The sequence below is a fragment of the Diadema setosum genome, chromosome 8, assembly GCF_964275005.1.
Source record: "Diadema setosum chromosome 8, eeDiaSeto1, whole genome shotgun sequence".
NCBI lineage: Eukaryota > Metazoa > Echinodermata > Echinoidea > Diadematoida > Diadematidae > Diadema > Diadema setosum.
The window spans coordinates 10,535,273-10,559,013 of NC_092692.1; the positions used below are offsets into that span (position 1 = coordinate 10,535,273).

Sequence of the window (23,741 nt, forward strand, 5' to 3'; positions counted from 1 at the left end):
ATGAAAATGAAGCAACCAATGTGTGTGGGTTATGCAAGGAGTTAATAAGAATTCATGGTCCAAATACCAAGATGGATGCCGGTTTGGACTTATGCTTTGGGTAAATTTTTAAGATGTGGAAGGGGCTTGGGGGATGATGGAGTGGGTCTTGACGCATTTAAAAATACTATTCTTCAGTGTTACGAATGAAACTTGAAATTACAGGGCACTAGATGATGGGACTGCAAATGGCTCCAGGGTTACTTCTAAAATTTCAGACTAGAATTCACATTTCCTGGTTCATGGAAACTGATTATATGATGACTAACTGATTTGAAAGAGGTGTAAATGACTTAGTATTTGAGCTCTGTGATGCTTACACCAAATCAATTAATGCTCTGTCGCAATGTCTGAATAATTAAAATTGAGTCCCTTTTTTATCATTTTTTTTTTTAATATCAATTAATATATTACTGTCGGCATACAATCAGTTCTCCTGAATTAGAAAACAAATGATCCGGGCACATTCACATGAAATTATCCCCAAATGATCAAGTAGCTAAAACAATCTACGTTAGGAACTAGACTACAGTGTTAAATCTAAAAGGAGAAGCTTTTTCGAAAGAGAAACTTTTTTTTTGTTGATGTCATCAGTTACAAAAAAAAAGAAGCTAAAGAGGCAAATTTGACTCAAACTGAAAAGCAAAGGGCAGCAATGACCAACAGTTTTAAGCAAAACAGGCATTTATTTCCTAAAACCTGCTGGTTCATATAACTTGCAAATATTCTTGGTCTTGCAATGATTTGACGATTGCCAATACCACATTGTCTCCATATGAATCAATGAAATCAAGGCTTCCGTTTGTCAAATCGGCTATATATGTAATGAATTCTGACCACTCTGATATTGTACTACTACAGGTTATACCTTATGTTGTCATTTCACCCATATCAGTCCAAAGCATTCACCTGATTGCAGTGGAAAATTTGCAAAGTGTGGCAAATCAGTTGCAAAGTGTGGCATGTTGACCATTCAGCAATTAACAGCGACAATGCATTGACATTGAAAAGTACCAACACTTGCCCATGACGGGTTGAAACCAGATCATCCTGTTGTTGACTTGCTACTTTAATACAAAATTTCTCTCGGTTTTTAAAAGTAGCTTTCTCTTTTGAAGCAAGTCTCCTCTTGTATTCTCAAGACTAAACTAGACTACAGGTAGATGACATAATCTACATGTATTAATAAGCAATGATTCATGGTGAATCACAGGAAAATATGAAAAGCCAATGGGATGATACTTACAGCTTTCACATCTCACTCCAGAGAAACCCAGCAGACAAACACAGGTGAAACCACCAAATGTATTGGTACAGGTGGCATTGTTCTGACAAATTCCAAGGTCACATTCATTGATGTCTGTCATAAGATAGAAATAAAACATTCACAGTGATTTTAGGTTCCACTGACATTTGTCTTCGAAATGAAATAAGGTTGACATGCGTACAATGGCATTTCAAACTAGAAATGTCGCTACGGCGACTGATGCCTCCGCCATAATGCATGATTCTCCCAATAGGTGTATAGTACAATGTCTTGACAATGTGTGATGACAGTTTCACATAACTGGCAAAATATCGAAATAACAGGTTTGTCAGAAATATCTTGAATGTTCACTTTCCACGAACTGGGTTTGCTATAATTGTCTATTAAAGAATGCAGGTACACATATTTGGGGAATTGAAAATTTTTACTTGACTTCTGACCGACCTTATTATAAGTTTATGCATTGAGTATAATTTTCAAGGTATGAAGAAAGAGTGTAATTACAGTACAAAATATTGTTTTTTCATTTAAACCTGACCTTTGACCCTTAACCTTTGACCTTCTGGCTGGAAATTTCCAAGAGAATCTCCATCAAGTAATACATGTACATATATTAAACACTTTTAAAACTAATAATGCAATCATTGCATATGTGAGGGAAATACATTAGTAACATTTTGAGGAGTTGACCTTGACCTTTGAACCCCTGACTATTGACCCATGACCCCTAAATTCCCTAGATAATCCCTGCCAGTCAGTACATGCATATGTACCATGTTCCATGAAGATACATTGAACCATTTGCGAGAAAAGTGATATTGCAACATTTTCACCTCACCTTTGACCTTATGACATGAAACTCTCTCTGGAGAATCCTTACGCAGTAGTACATGTCTACACTAAGTTTCAAGAAAATAACTGCGGGCATTGCATAGATATGGGGGAAATAGCAACATTTTGTAGCATTTGACCTTGACCTTTTGACCTTTGACCTCTTGTCAATGTCACTAGAATCTACTCAACTAATTGTCCCATCATACATCATCCTTGGACCAAGTTTGGTGAAAGCTGCTTCATCCAGTTTTGAGTTACCACATAAACAGATAAATTTTAGGATTTGACCTTGATCTTTGACCTTTGACCTCTGTCCGATTTCACTGAAAAACTAATCAAGTAATTGTCCCATCATACATCATCCTCCAACAAAGTTTGGTGAAATTTGCTCCATACAGTCTTGAGTTATCGCGTAAACGGATACAATTTCATGATTTGACCTTGACCTTTGACCTTTGACCTTTAGCCGATTTCACCCAAAATCTTATTAAATCGTTGCCCCATCATACTTCATACTTGGACCAAGTTTGGTAAAATTCCAGTAAATATTACTCAAGTTATCGCGTAAACAAAAGCGGACGGACGTACGGACGTACGGACGTACGGACATACGGACGTACGGACGTACGGACGTACGGACGGACGGACGGACAACCCGAAAACATAATGCCTCCGGCACCACTTCGTGGCGGAGGCATAAAAATTCCATTGAATGTCTTTGCACTGTATGGTAAGAGATAACTCTACATGTATATTCATGGACTGTAAGAATCCATATACAATGTACCAACGATTCAAAAGGCATTTTCAGTTTAACATCTGTGAGTGTGTAACTTCCAATGTCCTTCTGGTATGATCATTCATTACTTTTGACTGTTTGCAACCCTAAAACAATGTGAAGAAAATTACAAGAAAAGAAGTGTGATATTCCTGTGAGAGTCTTACTGATATGGAGGGATTTTAATTGTACTGTATTCTTGTGCTCTGTTTTGATGAACAATTCACTTCATTGTATGAAGTATATGAATTCCATGAAAATTACTGTCAATCTGTGAAATGATCAACAGATTTAACTCAGTAAAAGTGGCTTGATAACTATGTTGTTGTTGTTGTTTTAAAGAACGAAAGGAAAGAGAAAGAAAATGGGGCCCTATACAAATAATTTGGCCATCTGTCGCCAAGGAAACTTGATAACTACATGCGATGAGTCTATTCTTAATGGGTAAAAAGCAAACAGTCTTCCTTAAACATCACAATTGAAAATGATGACAGGGTACTGAAAATGATATTTTTGCCAAAGTACACATATGTACATGTACACTTTTTGTGAATGCAATAACATTGCTGTTATATGAAAACACCTACAAATGCATGGAGATAACAATCATGATAATACTGTATGGGTGTTACCTTGTTCACAGTCTTGTCCTACAAAGCCAATGGGGCAGGCACAGGAATACGATGTTCTGTAATTGGTGCAACTAGCGTTGTTCTGGCAAGGGTCTGGGTCACACAGATCAATTTCTGCAGGAGAGGAAAGTGGGACAAAACGTTTGCAATTTATGGGTTACAACTTGTGCCAAACCCATGTGGTACTGCAACAGCATTTAAGGATGGACAAAAAACAAACAAACCGATGACTCATTTTTGTATGAGATCTCTGATAATGCATGCACAATCCTACCTATCATCATTTGCACTGTGTATAGTGGCCTCCTTACTGCCCTCTATTGTTTACCATTGATGGATACATGAATAACAAGAAATTGAAATTGGAGTGTCATCGGACTTGTCTGGTACGGGAAAGTGGGATGAAGACATCGTCTGATATTTAGAAAGTACAAGTGTATGAAGAAGTAGGTCCCTGCAAATGTTATGCACATCTTAACAGTTTCCATGGATCAGCAAAGCCTGGTTACATGTATCTAACCATTTTTGTGTCAATGAGACAAATGTGGACAAATTTCACACATAAGCCTATGGACCCAAAACTGATGTGGCATGCAAATGGTTAACTTGCGTTGATAGAAAAAAAGAATGTGCCACATTTCATGGTAAAATGCCTGACTAGAATACTTGAGCATCAAAACAATCATTTTGAAATGAAAACCATGTTAGTATCACACCATCAAAAGTTACTGTAACTTCAAGGGAAGGATACTACTCTCTCTCTCTTACCGATTTCACATCTGTCGCCAAGGAAACCAGGAGGACACTGGCAGATGAAGTCAGTATCATTGAAGACCCGGCAGGTGGAATTGTTGAGACAATCATTGTTCTCACAAGGATCATCAATACCTGTGCCGGTTAAGAAGTAAAATTGCCGTCACTGTTTCTGTTCAGAACCAACACCAACATTTTGAATAAATGATATACATTCGAATAAAAAAAAAATCATAAATGCATGATTGATGTTGCTGTCTGCCGAATTACACAAGTAGAAGGCAGTTAAAATATTGTTGCTTATATTTACAATGAGACAGCAAAGCACAAGTAATATATTGATCAATTTTTCCTCATTCAACTGTACAAGCCAGTACAAGCCAGTCCAGTACAAGCGTACACCTCATACTATCCAATCACACACAAAAAATTACTTGATTCACTTTCAATACGGCAGGTACACATCTAATGCTGATTTCACATCCTGTTCTGAACTACTACATGTATATGGCCAAAAATGTTTTGCTAGTGTATGTGCTAGAACTCTCAATATTTTACATGTATTTGAATGCTGCTCATTGAGACATACAGATAATGTGTACAAGTACATGTATATGACGAAGGAGCTGTACAGCATGTGTTAAATATGCAGATTACGACTTACCCAAAACGATGACTGAAAATTCGCATGTAGCTGCATTTCCGGAACTGTCGATGGCTGTGTACCCGATGGGCGTAGCCCCGATGGGGAAGTCTGCCCCCTGGGCAGGGCCAGCTGTCTGCTGCAGGGTGACCTCCCCAGCATTGTCTGAAGCCACGGGTAGGTTCCAGGTGGCAATGGCCGATGAACCCCCTGGAGCGGTCTGGACGGTGACATCTCCCGGGCATAGGGTGAAGACCGGATTCTCTGTGTCTGTTGTAAAAGGAAAGAAAACAAAATTAATGATATTCAAATTACGCAACTCAATTCCTTTCACGCATGACATACAGTTGTATTCAAGAGTAGTATATAACCCAACCACTGTTATTAAATTAACCTAGTATCACATGCACCGCATGCTACAAAAATAGACTCAGTTGCATTTGCATTATGCTCTGCTGCTTGTGTGAATAATCTCTGAAAGGTCCTGCAGTAGACTCAATTTAAAGGGAAGGTAAACCCAAAGAGCAATGTGGATTGAGTGAAAGCAGCAACATTAGTAGAACACATCAGTGAAAGTTTGAGAAAAATCGGACAATCGATGCAAAAGTTATGAATTTTTAAAGTTTCGGTGTTGGAACCGCTGGATGAGGAGACTACTAGAGGATATGACGTATGAGTGGACAACAATACAAAGAAAATATAAAGGATATTCAACAAAAATTCACTTTTCTAGAATTATGAAAGAGCAGTGGACCAACCACTTTCAGAAAGCAGGGGAATAATTGCTACCCTTGCCATATGTCAATATCAAGTTGATGGAATTTGTAATTTTTATGAAAAATGGATTTTTGTAGTATTTTCTTTATATTTTCTTGATATTGTAGTCCACTCATACGTCATAACCTCTAGTAGTCTCCTCATCCAGCGGTTCCAACATAAAAACTTTAAAAATTCATAACTTTTGCATCGATTGTCCGATTTTCTTCAAACTTTCACTGATGTGTTCTACTAATGTTGCTGCTTTCACTCAATCCACATTGTTCTTGGGGTTTATCTTCCCTTTAAGTTATGACAGCTTTAACAAAATCATACATTCCATTTTATCACAGTAATACATGTCTTAAATCAACAGAATAGATTTCCACTTACAAATTCTAGACAAGAAAGCACAGTAAACTGCTTGTGTTAAATAGGCTTATATTGTCTAGTGTATGTAATTTTGAAGGTTTGGATTACAATTGGTAATTACTCAAAACAGGCATGTCTTGCTATATGGTATCCTTAAAATTCAAAGACACAATGCAAACTCACCTATGACAGTAATGGTGAAAACACACACAGCACTGTTCCCTGCTTCATCCTCGGCCACATAAAGGACAGTGGATGATCCCAGCCCAAACTGATTGCCCTCCGTGACATTGGTCAAGAGAGAAACCTGAGCTTCTGAGTTATCTGTCGCAGTGGGCGTCGGCCACGTGACGGTAGCAGTGGGCTGGGCGGGGTCCGTGGTGATGGTGGAGTCCGGTGGACAGAAGGTGAAGACAGGATTCTCATTGTCTGATGGGTTTAAAATGGACACAGTTATGATATTATGATGGATGATATGATTGTAGATGATAGGATTTTAGGTGCCCATGGAGGCCATATAATGAAGTTGTGGTCTTGCCATGAACAGAACAAACTCATTTTTTCCCCTCTCTCTCTTCAGTAAAGTACATGGAACAGTTGAAGTAAAATAAAAACTTTACCCAAAGAAAGTCATCTGAACCTAACATCACAGTCAGCAGCAGTCTCATTTGTGGTGAAATAAAGGTACATTGTACAGTTGTGACTAGGTACAAGGCAGTTGCCACTGTCAATAAATGATGTCTACACTAGACTAGTACAAAACTCATGATTTGTTGATAACTCACTATACTATCAACGCCCATTATCTACCTGATGCATTTATATTTAAAGTTCCATGAGTCCCTACCTTGGACTAGGATGGTAAACGTGCACGTGGCAGCATTATCGGCTGCATCGCGAGCGACGTATGTTACGGACGTGATGCCGATCGGGAAGGAATCGCCGCTGTCTGACGAGACCGTGATATCTACGACTCCCGAATTATCCGAGATGGTGGGTTGGGTCCAGTTGACCGTGGCCGTTGGCAAGCCAGGGTCAGTGCTGACCATGATGTCATCAGGACATCCCATGATGAAGGGAGGCATGAAATCTGCAGCAAAGTGAAGAAAATTATCACATGGTCAGTGTGGGAGAAAATTTCAGCACTTTAGCAAATGGAAGTGGTTTCAACCTCTCCACTCACCCACTGATGAAGCAGTGAATTTTACACACAACTTTGCATTGGGTTTACACAAAATTGATCAAATATCTATGGCGATTACATTGCAGAATGAGATGGTACATGGGCCATATGAAGTAGACATAGAACATGCACATTCCCACATTCTGTATCTCTTACACCGTTCTCTACGGGCACATACGCATACAAGCATGGTTGTGAGTAGATCAGAGATCTTTTTCAGAGGGCCAGTTGTGGGAGGTCAAGGGGGATGCAGCGTTAATCTGCATTTTAATCGCGCAATTCATGTCACAATTATTTATTATCAACATTTTCTATGCATTTCTCAGTTTCCTGATTGTGTGCTACTGTATATGGGATACCAAAATTGTATCAATGCAAAAATAACAACAAAAAAACCCTTTTGTGAATTATAAAGCCTTTACAGCGTACTTATGTGAATTAATCCATGCAAGACTACATGTAGCAACATTAGCAGCAGTACCTTGAACAATAATGTTGAAAGTGCACATGGCTGTGTTCCCACTGGGGTCAGTTGCTGTGTACTCAATTGTTGTGACCCCTATGGGATACAGGTCCCCATTGACGGCGCTGGTTGCCAGGGTAACGGCACCAGAGTTGTCAGTTGCTGTGGGTTCAAGCCACGAGACGAATGCCGAGGGGAGGCCTGGATTGTTGGCGACTGTGATGTCTGATGGACAGCCTGAGATAACTGGTGGTGCATCATCTAAAAAGTGGAAACAAGGAGCATGCATTATATTCTTTGGATTTGAAACTTCTGGGTTTTTTTCACTATTAGAGACATTGGTATTACAGAGGATGTGATCTATTGGACAGGTTAGCTTTCAGGTTAGAATGTTAATTCCACTGATTATATCTTTGTGGAGTTGAAACAAGGAGTATATGCATTTTATATTCTCCGGATTTGAGACTTCTACTTTTTTTCTCTGCTAGAGGCATTGGTATTGCAGAGGATGTACAATGTAATCTATTGGACAGATTAGCTTTTACGAATGTTCATTCCACTGATTATATCTTTGTGGAGTTATTATTATCATTATTTTTTTCTTTTGGCTATGGCAAGCGAAATGTTGAAAAATCTCATTTTCTGTAAAAAAAAACCCCAAACATTGATCATTATGCTTCATGTTATGCCAAGTACTGGCTCATACATGTAAACTGCTGAAATTTGTTTGCTAAACTGTTTCTGAATGTGTTCCATTTATATTTTTGAGCTTGCAGAGCAAGAAACAAACCCCATAATTACATTCAGGACTCCTAAGGGTAGGAAAGAAAATGCTTTAAATCTTTTAAGTATCAAAAACAGATAGGACAAACATAAAAAGCAAATGTCATAAACATCAAATGCAATCAGTTAATTGCCTCATTCATACAAGGAAAAGAACACATATACATATGTAAATTGGTCCATGGATTTGTCTATGATCAATTTTCTAAAGCAGTGAAGTTGAAAGTACATACAGCATATCATACTTGTTAACTCAGGTCAACAAGTAAATGACAATGAAAAAAAAAAAAAAGGGAAAGACAGTATTAAAGAATGAATTCAATTTTTTTTTGCTGCCAGGTAAGAGTGGTGTGAACCTGTTTCGCAGTTCATTCCGGTGAAGCCCTCTAGACAAAGGCAGTAGTGGCTCGTGGCGCCACTCCCCTCGAAGCACGTAGCATTGTTCTGACATGGGTTTGTCGAACACGTGGTCAGGTCTGTTACAGTTAGAACATTAGCACACAACAAACGGAAGACATGAATGACTGCAACACTGTACACATAATGACATAAGATATTAAACAATATTGGATTAAGCACAAATTAAATTAGATAAAATTTTACACAGGGAATACATGAAATGCAAAATCAGGCTTACACAACGACATTACTGTTACTGATTATTGTAAGTCACAAGAGTAACAACAAGTGCAGATGCATGCTTATAGATATATTTGCAAGGCATAAGATCTGTTACATTATGATAAAAAGCTTGAAGGTAGACAAATTCTAAAACTAATGAATATGAAAAAGTATTGTTGTTAAAGTATCACTCATTTAACAACTTCTGCAGTGAGGGTTGGATTGAGTAATCAGTTGAAAGAGGGTTATACGAGTCACACTCATCACATGAAACATTACAAACATTACATTGACTTTTGATCAACATTGTACAGTGCATCAACAATGCTTTTGAGAAGTATTAGTGACAGCCTACAATAGTTGTGTTGCCTTTGATATAGCATTTCAACAGAAATAGAGATCTATGCATGCTCTACATTTGGAAAGTTTGGTCAGCTTTACGATAATATTGCATAATTGGTTAATTTTGTGTATTCCATGAAACTGTAAGAACTGGACGGTGATTGAATGTGTAAAAGCTCTACCACTATTACTACATCATATAAGCAACAGCAGTCCTGGTCATGGATTGCCTGTTTTGAGATACTTGAAATGCTTGATATTGAGTATGAAGTGCAATTTTCAAGTGTGTGCACTATCGAGGTATCGTAGATTAGTCTCAATATTCAATACAAGTACAATAGTGGACTCATATTGGAATGGGTGCCCGGTGAAAGTGTTTCTTTTGAATGAGGGGTTAAACTAATCCAGGATTTACGCAAGCTTGTTTTGCTATTCAGCTCAAGCTTGATGTAAAAAGTTCCACTGGATGAAATTATTCATGTGTGATATCACTCATCTGGACAAAGAGTTAAACTGTCACAAATTCATGAGTATGGTCAAGACAAACATACATGAACAGTATGCCAAATGTCAGCATGGTACTGCAACAAACCACCATTACTGAATTGACCATCCATATCACGGCAACCGCCACAGTGATTTATAATTATGGGCATACCGATTTCACATCTGGTCCCCTCAAATCCTGCAGGACAGAGGCAGAAGAAGTCCCTGCCACCATTCTCCTCAAAGCAGGTGGCGTTGTTCTCGCACGGACCACTGTTACACGCTTGAAGTTCTGTCAGTTTGAAAGTAGTGAGATGTCAATGAAAAGAAATAAGCTGTTTAAGAACGATGATTGAACATCTATGAATGACAAAATGCCTTTGCAGAGCTCAACATTAGGGGTGGCCCAGTGGACCAGGGCCACTAAAAATTGGTGCTGGGCCACCAAATTTCTCTTTTCCTGGTCCAATTGGGCAACTGACATTTGTAGATTAAAAAAGAATTGTTACCATTGCTTTCATTTTAAGCCACTACAGTGTACATACATGTATCTTTTTTTTTTGGCCACTAAATATCTTTTTTGGCCACCAAAATTTAAGATTTGAAGATTTGTAAATGGCCCAAATGGGCGATCAAACAAAAAATTTTTTTGTCAAGCCCTGCTTTGGTTTTAAGGGATGAGGTGGGGGATTACAAGTTTTCAATCATTTTTTCTGACACTACGAGTAGCAGTGTCCTCCCATAATGACATTTGCACTTGTCAAAAAAAGATCCTAAATAGTCTACTTCTAATCACCTGAGTCATCACATCATCAGAATTATCATTTTTTAGTATCAGTGGCCGCACTTCTGATATGAATCAGTTTGTTTTGTTTGCTTGATAGTAAAATGAAAAGAGAACATGTTTTAGATACTAAAATGCATATACTCACAGACTTGTACACACATACATATGTTTACATTTACACTGACAAAACAGTTGCATTTGACATTTTCATCAACAAGAAAGAGAAAAGATTTTTGTATATACTGTACCTAGTTCACAATTTGTTCCCTCAAAACCATCTGGACAGAGGCAAATGTAGTTGTTGCCCAGTGCATGCTCAAAGCAAGTGGCTCCATTAACACATGGGTTGCTGTTACAAGCAAGGATTTCTGCAAGTCAGAGAAAGAATTGTGGTGATTAGTGCAGCTAGGCTCAAAGTGAAGACTGCAGCAATTAAAGTTTGAACGATTAAAAAATGTTCTGTGAAATGTTCATCTCTGCTGACATCAACTAATATACTGCAGGAAAGAAATTGTACTTGTTACTGACAGCAATGAACCAGGAAGTTTCCCACCTTTTGCTCTCTGCAAAGAGCTTCTCGTGTATATGTGTATCTTCAATCATTTTACACAAGAACACAGCAATAATACAGTTGAAAGAAAGACATTATTCAGAGGTGGAAGCTTCAGGTGTGAGTTTCTTCAATTTGTCTCCCTCTAGCACCTGAAGAATACAGTTTTCGTGGCAAATATCAATTTAAATAGACACCAAACAATCTTACTTTCCTGCTTAGTGTTGATGTAATAAGTTGACTAAGATGAATAATATATGCATTTGAATTCTAAACAGCAGGGATTTGTATTGTCACTCCCCTACACTAGCAAGGTCACTCCACTCATCAACACCAAGTACACTGCAAAGGATTATCAAACTGCAACGAAACACTGACATTAACTAGAAATGTCGCTTTGGCGACTGGTATGCCTCCGCCATAATGCATGATTTTCCCAATAGGTCTAGATAGTACATGTGGACACTGTGATTACATTTTCACAAAATTGGCAAAATATTGGAATAACAAGTTTGTCACAAATGTGTTGAATGTTCACCTTCCTTGACGTAGCTTTAATTGGATGAATAGGAGAGCATGTATCTAGGGATTTAAGGACTTTAACTTGACTTTGAAGCATTCATACATTTAGGCATTGAGTAATTTTCAAGGTACAGGTGTGGAGAAAAAGTGCAATTTCTGAATTGAATAGTAAATTGTTACCATTTTTATCTGGCCCTTGACCCTAAAATTCATGAGATAATTACTTTCAGGTAGAATATGTACTAAGTTTCAAGGTAACTTGAGCCACTTCCGAGATATGGAGGAAAAAGTTAGTTCAGCACTTTCAATTGATCTTTGACCTTTTGACCTTTGAGGCCAAAAGAGAGAAAAAAAAAACTTTCCAGAGAATTTCTATTAGGTTACACACGCATACACCAAGTGTAAAAAAATAACCCTGCTGGCATTGCATAAATATGAGGGTAATAGTAAAATTTTGATGTCTTGCACTTGACCTTTGACCCCTGACCTTTGACCCCATGAATCGTACATTCTCTAGATAATCACTTCCAGTCAGTACATGTATATACTACATGTATGTTCTATGAAGATACCTTGAACAATTTTCCAAGGTACAGAGAAAAAAAAAGAAGTTTTAATATTTCTACTTGACCTTTTGACCTTTGACCTTTGACTTCATGACCCAAACTTTCACCAGAGAATCTTAATTGGGTAATACATGTATACACTAAGTTCCAAGAAAATATCTTCAGGCATTCAATAGATATGGTGGAAATAGTGAAATTTTATGTTATTTGACCCTGACCTTTTGACCTTTGACCTTTGACCTCATGACCCAAACTTTCACCAGAGAATCTTAATTGGGTAATACATGTATACACTAAGTTTCAAGAAAATATCTTCAGGCATTCAATAGATATGGTGGAAATAGTGAAATTTTATGTATTTGACCCTGACCTTTTGACCTTTGACCTTTGACCTCATGACCCAAACTTTCACCAGAGAATCTTAATTGGGTAATACATGTATACACTAAGTTTCAAGAAAATATCTTCAGGCATTCAATAGATATGGTGGAAATAGTGAAATTTTATGTATTTGACCTTGACCTTTTTGACCTTTGACCTTGAGCATGTGCACCCAAAAGTTGATAGGCACAACTTCACCCCCTAATACACATACATGCCAAGTTTCATTAGGATACCTCAACAGGTTTCGATAGTTACCTTGTCCACAAAATTCATTACGGACGGAAGGAAGGACGGACGGACGGACGGACGGACGGACGGACGGACGGACGGACGGACGGACGGACGGACGGACGGACGGACGGACGGACGGACGGACGGACGGACGGACGGACGGACGGACGGACGGACAACCCGAAAACATAATGCCTCCGGCACCACTTCGTGGCGGAGGCATAAAAACACAATACAGCAAAGCAACAGTAGGTGTCAGACTGTGTACGGTATCCGTTGGGCAGGTAATATCAGTTTTCAGAACATAGTCTGTCTCATGGATGGAAGACTGCAACAGGCAAAAACTAGACATGTGCATTGCCATTTATACACAACAGACATACGTGTATGCAGCAGGGTTAAAAAATCAGATAAATTGGAATAACAACCACGGCAGTAAACTTCAAGACAGTTTCAGATGAATTGGTGTGAAATCACTAGTCTGAAAAGAAAAGAAAATGCACACTTTTGAACACATTTACAAACACACACAGTGCTTCTACATGAAATGACAAGATTAACAAAGTAAGAAGAATCTGTCATAGGTCTTCAAGAGAAATTGCAGACTGATTACAACCTGAAACATGTTAATCAAGTCATGGCACACTGAGCACAAAAGTAGAGAGTCATAAAAGTACAAATCTTGTATATTGCATGCTAAGATGCAGTGATCACAGCAAATCATAGCAGTGGGGTTGCTACATTGCAACACTTTGTTGTAGGTGGTGCTCGGGGAAGAAAGCAAAGAGTGATCACGTAGCTTGAGTGTGACACACGGAATCAACAATCACTCCAAGCATGTGTTAAGTGCATTCCTTGTAAACACAACAAGAAAAAGTTCATCAAATAGCAATATACCCAGTTCACATCTCTCTCCCTCGAACCGAGGTGAACAGATGCACTCGAAGCCTGCAATGAGATCTACACAGGCTGCACCATTCAGACAGGGGTCGCTGGCGCATTCTAGGATCTCCGTACCACAGTCTGTTCCCTCCCAGCCTTGTGTGCAGGCACAGGAGTATCCATTTGTCAGTTCGGTGCAGGTGGCACCGTTTAGACACGGATCGCTGGCGCACTCTAGTATATCCACCTCACATAGTCTTCCCATCCACCCTGACTGGCACACGCAGAGAAAGGCATTGATCAAATCGACGCATGTGGCCCCATTCTGGCAAGGTCTGTTGATGCACTCGAGAATTTCTGTCTCACAGTTGGGGCCAGTCCATCCCGGCACACACTGGCAGTGGTAGCCATTGCTTTCTTCCATGCAGGTTCCACCATTGTCACAGGGGTTGCTTGCACATTCTTCTATATCAAGCTCACAGAGGTGTCCCGTCCAACCGGGCAGGCAAATGCACTCATAGCTATTGACCAAGTCAATGCATGTAGCACCGTTCTCACATGGCAGGTTTATGCACTCCATGATTTCCAGCTCACAGTGAGAACCCGTCCACCCTGGCAAACACTGGCAGCTGTAGCCATTAGTCAAGTCTGTGCAGGTGCCTCCATTAATGCAGGGATCACTGGCACACTCTGCAATATCCAAGTTGCATAGCTGTCCAGTCCAACCTGCAACACAGTCACAAGTAAATCCGTTCACGCGGTCGTGGCAGGTGGCTCCATTAGCACAGGGTTGGTTCACACATTCCATGATATCCAGCTCACAATGTGCGCCGGTCCAACCCGGTGCACACCTGCACTGATATGCGTTGATTAGGTCCATGCACACGCCTCCATTCATGCACGGATTGCTGGCGCACTCGAAGATTTCTGTCCCGCAGTGGGTTCCCGTCCAGCCAATGAGGCAAATGCAGTTGTAACCATCAATCAGCTCCATGCATATGGCGCCATTCAGGCATGGATTGCTCAAGCATTCCAACACCTCCACCTCGCATAGATCACCCATCCAGCCGGCAGCACAGCGACACGCAAAGCCATTGATGAAATCCAGGCAAGTCGCACCATTTAAGCAGGGGTTGCTCTCACATTCAAAAGATTCTGTCGCGCAGTCGCTACCTTCGTAGCCAGGAGTGCAGAGGCAGACATAGCGTCCTGACTCCTCTTGACAGGTTGCTCCATTTTGACATGGATTGCTAGCACATGGTATGACTTCTATTATGAATGAAATGATGGATGATGCATAATGATAGATAATTAATACACACACCTCATTGCTGTCTGTATCAATAAATACATTGCACATGGGTCTCAGTGATATATCAATAATAACATTGCCAGTGGCATTCGGTTTCTAACAGATACCACACCTCTACCGAGAATTTTCAAAGAAGTATCAAAGAAAGAGTTCAATAAAGACATACAGGTACATGTTGTATGAAACATACCTGGAATTGACTACATATTCTTTTGAATATAAGCAGAAACATATGGTAAAATGCAACTTGTAAAAGCTGGAGAATATGCTTGAAGACAGACACATATTGATGAACAGAGCTACACAGTCTAAATACAGAATGTGCTGATGTTCAGCTGATGAGGACAGCATATGGACATAAATGGAGGAGTTTCAACTTCATGCTTGTACAGCACACACGCACTGAAATCTACTTTCTAACCTGATATTTTGTTGATATACCAGTAGCATTTCATTTATTGTGTCTCTCATTCAAGGAATATTTGCCTTGCCACTTGTGAAATTCAAAGCTATATTTGCATCATGCAGTATTCTCCTTCAATACCTCTTTTTTTGTGCAGATGGCAAACAGCATGAGGATTATGTGTGCCACTGTTGAATGTCAAAGTGCCTCAAAGTTACAACAATGGAGATACAAGAGTAAATTACTCTTAGAATAAATGCATCGGAATGTCAAAGTGCCTCAAAGTTACAACAATGGAGATACAATAGTAAATTACTCTCAGAATAAATGCATCAGAATTCCCTTTCATTTGCAATGATATAGGCATCTTTCATTTGGATTAACCCATAGGATGTATGGTTCTGGTCCTCCAATTATGAGTAAGCATATAATCATTTTGAGCCAGAATCAGGCTTGATACATAGGTCTAATGTCTGTACTTTTGTATGGTGTCCAGCAAACGAGGACAAAGAAAGACGTAAATCGATGTGGAAAATGAAATCATGTGGTAAGTGGGACAATGTGTATTGTTGCATCAGTGCGTTAGGGCGCGTTGTGACAATGCCAATGACGCAGCTTGCGTGTGGTTGGCATGGGCACAACGCAACTTTTATTTTTACGGGAATACAAAGACGCATATTTAATTCATTTTTCACATCTACTTCAGAGACAATTGGATGTACTTTTTGTGAGTTCTCGGTATATTCGTTACAAGCACTACGTACACGTACACAGCTGTGGGAACCCGGAGTTTAAAGTAATCATATATGTATCGACAGACTGGTGAGTAAAACCTTTTCAATTTATTATGATTCTTCTTCTTCTTCTCCTCCTTTTTCTTCTTCTACTACTATTTATATACTAAGTCGAACTGGAATTGCTGTTAAACGTGAATTATTGTATAAAATCAAAATATTGAGCTAATGATATATGGAATTTATTTTCATCACAAACTAAGAGATTGGTTGAAATCATTTCATTTGTGATATAGTCATTGTTATAAATAATTGTAAAGTTTGACAATTATTTATGCTTGTTTACCCTTTATAGGGGCTGTTTTGTTTTCCTAATAAAACGATCCTGATTTCAACTGGAGACGGTGTCGTACAGTGTCATCATTAACCCGGCTTACAACAATCAAATCTACCAGGAGTTCCTGCAGTAAATGGGTGGGTTAATCCGTACCTGCTGGCATGGGCAAAGGGTGGGGGTGGGGTTTGGAACTTACACCACTGCCTCGAGTCTATCATTTGATCCACATCTGAAGGTAATCACAGGTGAAGTATTTATTGGTGCCATATGAATGGAATGCTGTGATGAAGACTGATAAAGGACTATAGGTAATTTGTATATACACAATAACTGACTAAAATCCATACCTGTTTCACAATTATCCCCTTCAAAGCCTGCTGGACACATGCAGAGGTAGCCCCCGCTGGAACCCTCGAAGCACATGGCTCCGTTCTGGCATGGGTTACTCTCACAGGCAGGAACTTGTGTCACTGCAAAAGGGGCAAAAGGACGTATGTGAATAAAACTGATCACAGATTTGTCTACTTTTCCCTCTCGCTCTCATATATTTCAAACCTGATGCACACTAATTGTATAATTTCAAACATCCATATACTGTAAAACGAGGAATGTTTGCGTTCATTTTAATTTCACAAATTTCATGAGAGCCGAGTTTCGTGAAATTAAAATGCACGCTAAAGCTCTTGTCTGCACTATATGCATTGAATGTTAGAGGCAAATCGCAAAAATTTTACGCTGCGAATAAGGCCGTCGGCTCCCATTCACGAAAATTTCATGATGCGAAAATATTGTGTTTTACGGTATATTCTGCAAAGCGTGAAGATTTGGTAATATAACAAGTGGAAAAATATTTATAGCAATGACAACAACAACAACCCCCCAAAAAACAACAACAAGAAACAAACAAACAAACAAACATTAAGCATAGAACTGAGAACACATTGTGATAGCACATCACCCAAAATCCAAACAAATTCTGTCCACTGAGGATGAAAAGGAGGAGAGGGTAAAAGGAAGACAATACTGCATCAAATGGTTACAGCTAGGCCTGGAATATTAAACCTTCCAAATGTTCCTCTAACTCTACATCAAGTCTAAACAGGCAGACAGCACCAGGCATCTTCTACCCTCTGTATACTTGTCAGTTAAAAGACAGATTACTGCTGGTACTGAGCAAACTTCAAACTGGCATTGCCTGGTCTTTGTACCTGTTTCACAGTTGAGTCCCTCGAATCCTGGAGGACACAGGCATGCGTATCCTCCCTGCACCCCCTGGAAACAGGTGGCGCCGTTCTGGCACGGGTTGCTGTCACAGGCTGCCACTTCTGTGGGAGAGGACAAAAAGTGGTGGTGACTTTAATACATGGCAACGAAGTGACTGAAAGATCACTTGTAGTGGAAGGTCAAGTACGGTGTATGTAGGGGCTTTCATATCAGGCCTATGTAGAGTTGTGTAGTGTTGCGTATCGACTACACTGAGCTTACACTGTATTACTCTGCCCTACACTGTGCCTATTCTGGCCTACATGTATCTAACAATACACTGAGGGAAACAAAATGTTAAGCGTGTTACAATTTTTTTTCACATACTTTTGGCATAGAGCACAGCACATAGCAATTTACAAAAGTATACATGTGTATGTATACTATTATTAATACTCAGTGGCGTATCTAGGGGGGGGGGGGGGGGCAAAGGGGGGCACGTGCCCTGGGCGCCACTCCTTGGGGGCGCAAAAAAACGAAAAAGAAAACGAAGAAGAAAAAAGAAAGAAACGAAGAAGAAGAAGAAAAAAAGAAAAGAAGAAGAAGAAGGAAAAAAAAAAACTCGCCCTGAAGGGGGCAGGGAGAATGGTGGGGGGGGGGGGGCAGAAAACCAAATCAAACAAGATAAAAACAAAACATGATGATGAAGCGGACAAAATGACAATGTTTATTGTGTTCACACAAAAATTCCATGTGCTGTGAGCTGAAATATAAAATTTTTCGGCTCGCTCGCCAAAATTTATATAAAAAAGAAGGTAAGAACAAAACGTGATGATGACAAAATGACAGTGTCTATTGTGTTCACACATGTCATTTCATATTTAGCAGGCAAAATGCAGCGGCTGCAATTTTTTTCGTTCGGAAGCGATCGCCAATTGGATCAAAAGAAGGCGCCAACGGGTTCGAACATAGGGGGGGGGGGTGCGCAAAAAATCTGAATCAAACAAGATAATAACAAAACGTAATGATGACGCGGAAATATACAAATTTCGGCTCACTCACTCGTACTAATTCAGAGTACTTTTTCAAGTCCTCAGTTTGTTGGTATAGGTGTAAATCGTTATCTATAAGGCCGTCACTATACCTTGATTAGAATTGTAAGATTTAATAAGCAAAAAATAACAAGAGTTTCATGATTTGTAAGCTCAAATACAAAAAATTTGTATAAAAAAAGAGAAGAAGATAAGAACAAAACGTGACGATGACGCGGACAAAATGAAAATGTTCACTCATGTCATTTTATATTTAGCAGGAAAAATGTTACACGGAGCAGCGACTGCAATTTCATTTGTTCTGAAGCGATCGCCGATTGGATCAAAAGAGGACGCCAACGGTTTCGAACATAGGGGGGCGCAATAGGGGGGCGCAAAAAAAAATCAAAAAAGATAAGAAAAAAACGTAATGACGACGCAGAAATATACACATTTCGGCTCACTCGCTCGTACTAATTTAGAGTATTTTTTCAAGTCCTCAGTTTGTTGGTATGAATCGTTATCTATAAGGTTGTCACTATAATTGTGAGATTTAATAAGCAAAAAATGACAAGAATTCCATGTTTTGTAAGCAGAAATACAAAAATTTTCGGCTCGCTCGCCAAAATTTATATAAAAAAGATAAGAAAAATATGTGATGATGACGAGGACATATACAAATTTCAGCTCACTCACGCGCACTAATTTAGAGTATGTTTTAAAGTCCTCAGTTTTTTGGTATAAATCGTTATCTATAAGGCCGTCACTATATTTTGATTAGAATTGTAAGATTTGGTAAGCAAAAAATGACAAGATTTCCATGTTTTGTAAGCTGAAATACAAAAATTTTTGGCTAGCTCGCTGCGCTCGCTCGCCAAAATCTATCAAAATTCATTACATTTAAATCACCCTCAAAAGATCCCTAAAAGTGCTTGAAGAAACATCATGTGGACTTTGTTTAAAGTCCCTACCGGGATGGGGTTGGGATTGAACATTTTTCGGAAATTAGGGGCGCAATTTTCGTGCTTGCCCCGGGCGCCGTTTTCCCTAAATACGCCACTGTTAATACTGTACATGCCAATACTTATGCAATAGTACACTTCCCAAAAAAATCTTTTGAGGCTGGATCAAATAAATTGCATAAAAAGAATTCTTAATCTCATTTTGGCAATCACTTGTTTCCTTCATTTTTTTGTTTTCATTCTTAATGAGTATATGTGGCCTATTTTGGCATACTTGGTACGCCACTCTCATGCAACTCTACTACAGCCCTGTGTGAAAGCCAACTGAAGGGTTGTACGTGTGAAATATACATATCATTCATACACAATCAAGGTTAGGGGAGACATCACATCCCATGACATATTGATGCAGTGTATGGCACCATCAGCTAGGGGTCAAATTTAATTTGCAATTTACAGGACCACCATGTGAGAGCAATTAAATGAATTTGGGATGCAGATACTTCATGCCTTTGCTGCACTCTGCAGAATTCTTTTGAAGCTTTGTAAAATGTTTCATTTCAATGAAATACATTCTACAGCAGCTCATTCTGCTTTCATTGGAAACAGCTACCGTGGCAAACATTTTCCCAGAAGAATTAGCATTTTCCCAGAAGAACTGAGCACAAGGATATGAAATGAAGTGAATCATGAGAGTAACTATTGTGATGAACTATCTTTGGGGAATCAAATGTGATACACTATTATCATTGTCTAATCTTGACATTATCCATAATCATTCTGAAAAAGTCATTATATTATCACAAATGATTCAATCCTGCTATTCATTTGTGTATTACAATGTACATGTGCCTGCAACCCTAACTTCACGCAATTTCTGAAACCATCTACGCAACTACTGTAGATGTATGCCTAGCTACAAAAGCTGACTTCAATTCTAACTTCCTTTTGTAAGGTATCGAAACACTGACCCACTAAAGTTTTTGGAGGATTGAGTACCTTAAAAAAAAAAAAAAAAACATATAACTTCTTGCTTGGTCATTCTGCAAGCATGTTTTGTAGGCATGATTACACCACATTTTTATAGTGTTTACGCAGTATATTTCCCTGCGATTTTATTTTTGTGAATTTTGCAAGTGGACTAGATATGAACTTAACAACTCACAAAAATAATGCCTCTTGCACACAAATGCAGTATACGTCATCTACAAGGTGGGGAATCGATAATTTATCTCTTGAAAAGTAACAAACCTGTCTCTCTCATTCCATCAACTGGTATTCTACATTGTACATCCAACATTGAATCATTCTTTAATTGTCTTGCAAGTCCTACCTCATGTGAGGATACTGTACATATATTTGATATTCACGTACATGGTATTGAGACCCTTTCACTATACCTGCAGCATGTATCACTAAAAGGGTGAGGAGATGGGGAGTGGGCTTGAAAGCACAAACAAACTGCAACTGAAAGGAGACATTTACCTCAACCAACATATACAGCAGTCCAAAAGAAAGCAACATACAAATCGTTTCCAGTGAGGGTCAACTGTGCATGCAGGTAATCTACCCCACAAAAAAAAAAAAACCATAAATACAGTCGCATATACTGTACATGAACATTCATGCTACTTGTGTTCTATATGTGCAATGAAACAGAGCATGGAAATGATGAAGATGCAGTTAGTGAATAAGAGTGCTTTGCAAAGCTTTTCTTGCGCAAACTACATATGAATTAATTCATGCATGGTAATGGTCATGATGTGAGGTTCTATAATCTTAAAAAAAAAAAAAAAAAAAACTCTACAAAATTTGCTCTAAAAGTAAGTCTGCTATCACTTGAAAACCCCATGGCCATATATCTCATGAATATCATAGTGAATCTAATCATTTTTTCCTTTTTCTTTTTGATGCAAAATGAACACACAAATGTTTGAGATACCAATTTCACAGAAGATTCCAGTGTATGCTAAGCTGCAGACACAACGAAAGCCGTCGGAGGTATCTTGGCACACAGCCCCATTCAGACAAGGATTATTGGCACAGTCAGTTATTTCAGTCTCGCAGTTGGCTCCTGTGAATCCATGTGAGCAAATGCAAGCGTAGGAGTCGCCTGATTCGACACACGTTGCGCCATTCATGCATGGGTGGCTTTGGCAGGCGGCCATTGTCACATTTTCGCAGCGAGTGCCACTAAATCCGGCGGGACACACACACTCGTAACCACCAGTCAAGTCAACGCACGTGGCGCCATTCAGACACGGCTGGCTGTTGCATTCAAGGAGTTGCGTCTGGCAAAACCTGCCCGCCCAGCCGGCCGGGCACTTGCAGGAAAAATCTCCGATCAAGTCGATGCAGGTGGCGCCGTTCTGGCACGGAGTCGCAGAGCACTCATCCAGTTCCTCCTGGCAATGATCGCCATACCAACCAAAGATACAAAGGCAGCGGTACTCGCCAACTCCGTCCAGGCACGCTCCCCCGTTAAAGCAGGGAGTGCTGGCGCATTCATTGATATCACCCTCACACAGTCTTCCAGTGTAACCTCTCGGGCATTGGCATGTCATGGAACCATCATTCTGATTGACACATGTGGCGCCATTGAGACAAGGGCGGGATGAACATCTGTCCACCTCTGGTGTGGGTTTGACAGAAAGTTGCACGTCATGGATTAATAATCTTCTGACATGACTAGCTTGCACAGCTTTACCACTCAGCACCGTTATGGATTGGGAATAATGAGAACTATAGCAACAAATATCAATATGCACTAAATCCACTCTGCAGAATCATCAATGCACACTGAATACTTCAGTTTATGGTATATACACACAATGAAACTAATGTTATGATACTACCAGCTATCTACAATCTACATATTATATAAACGGCAAACATCCATGCAGCAATATTTTTATAATGAAAGTGCCCAACTAGAAACAAACATGCATTTAGAACAAATTTGCTTTTACTTTGTTTGACTATGAACTTTGCTTTACTACACTCTACACTAAGGTGATGAAGCACAGATTGGTATGATAAGTAGTAGAATTATGTATCCAACTGTTTTTTCTGCTGATACAAAATGTTTTGATTTATAATGACTGAATTAGAACTTAGCAAGATGTTACTTGCTTACATTTGTTTTGGTTCATCGTGTTAACGGACAAGTTCACCTTCATTAGCATAAGGATTGAGAGAATGTAGCAATATTAGGAGAAAACATCATTGAAAGTTTGAGGGAAAAATCGGACAATCCGTTCAAAAGTTATACGAATTTTTGAAGTTTTTGTGCAGTCACCGCTGGATGAGAAGACTACTGCAGTGTATGATGTCACATGCGTACAACAATATAAGGAAATATAAAATGAATTTCACAAAATTTCATCTTTTGAAAAAAGTACACATTTCCTTGACTCGTTACTGACATATGTTATGGGTAATACATGTATTATTCCCATTGCCTTTAGAAAGAGGCAAGTCAAATGCTCTTTCATTATGCGAAAAAAGTGAAAATATGTTGAATTTTCTTTAAATTTTCTTTATACTGTTGTACTCAAATGATATCACGAGCCTTAGTAGTCTCCTCATCCAGCGGTTCCAACACAAAAATGTTAAAAATTCATAACTTTTGCATCGATTGTCCAATTTTCCTCAAACTTTCACTGATGTGTTCTACTAATATTGCTGCATTCTCTCAATCCTTATGTTTATGAAGGTGAACTTGTCCTTTAATGTGGTTGGTATAAAAGTATGAAGGGTTATGACACTCCGTTAACACACTGTTTAAGATGTTTCAGGGCCCATAACCACACAGTGCCTAAAATAGATAGGGTGAGCAATCATCCTTAGTCAGCCACATGATTTAAAGAGCACTTTGCAGTGTTG

The 23,741-nt window shown here is 39.2% G+C and overlaps 1 protein-coding gene across 1 annotated transcript in view; it reads right to left on the minus strand.

The window, feature by feature from the left end:
- LOC140231807 (uncharacterized) overlaps positions 1 to 23,741 on the minus strand; it is a 213,791-nt gene that overhangs the window by 110,065 nt on the left and 79,985 nt on the right. The window contains 11 exon segments of the mRNA XM_072311960.1: positions 1,286 to 1,399; positions 3,551 to 3,664; positions 4,319 to 4,438; positions 4,968 to 5,216; positions 6,258 to 6,503; positions 6,922 to 7,164; positions 7,739 to 7,981; positions 8,860 to 8,979; positions 10,125 to 10,244; positions 10,988 to 11,107; positions 17,869 to 17,985. Of these exon segments, the coding sequence (XP_072168061.1) occupies positions 1,286 to 1,399; positions 3,551 to 3,664; positions 4,319 to 4,438; positions 4,968 to 5,216; positions 6,258 to 6,503; positions 6,922 to 7,164; positions 7,739 to 7,981; positions 8,860 to 8,979; positions 10,125 to 10,244; positions 10,988 to 11,107; positions 17,869 to 17,985 (1,806 nt within the window).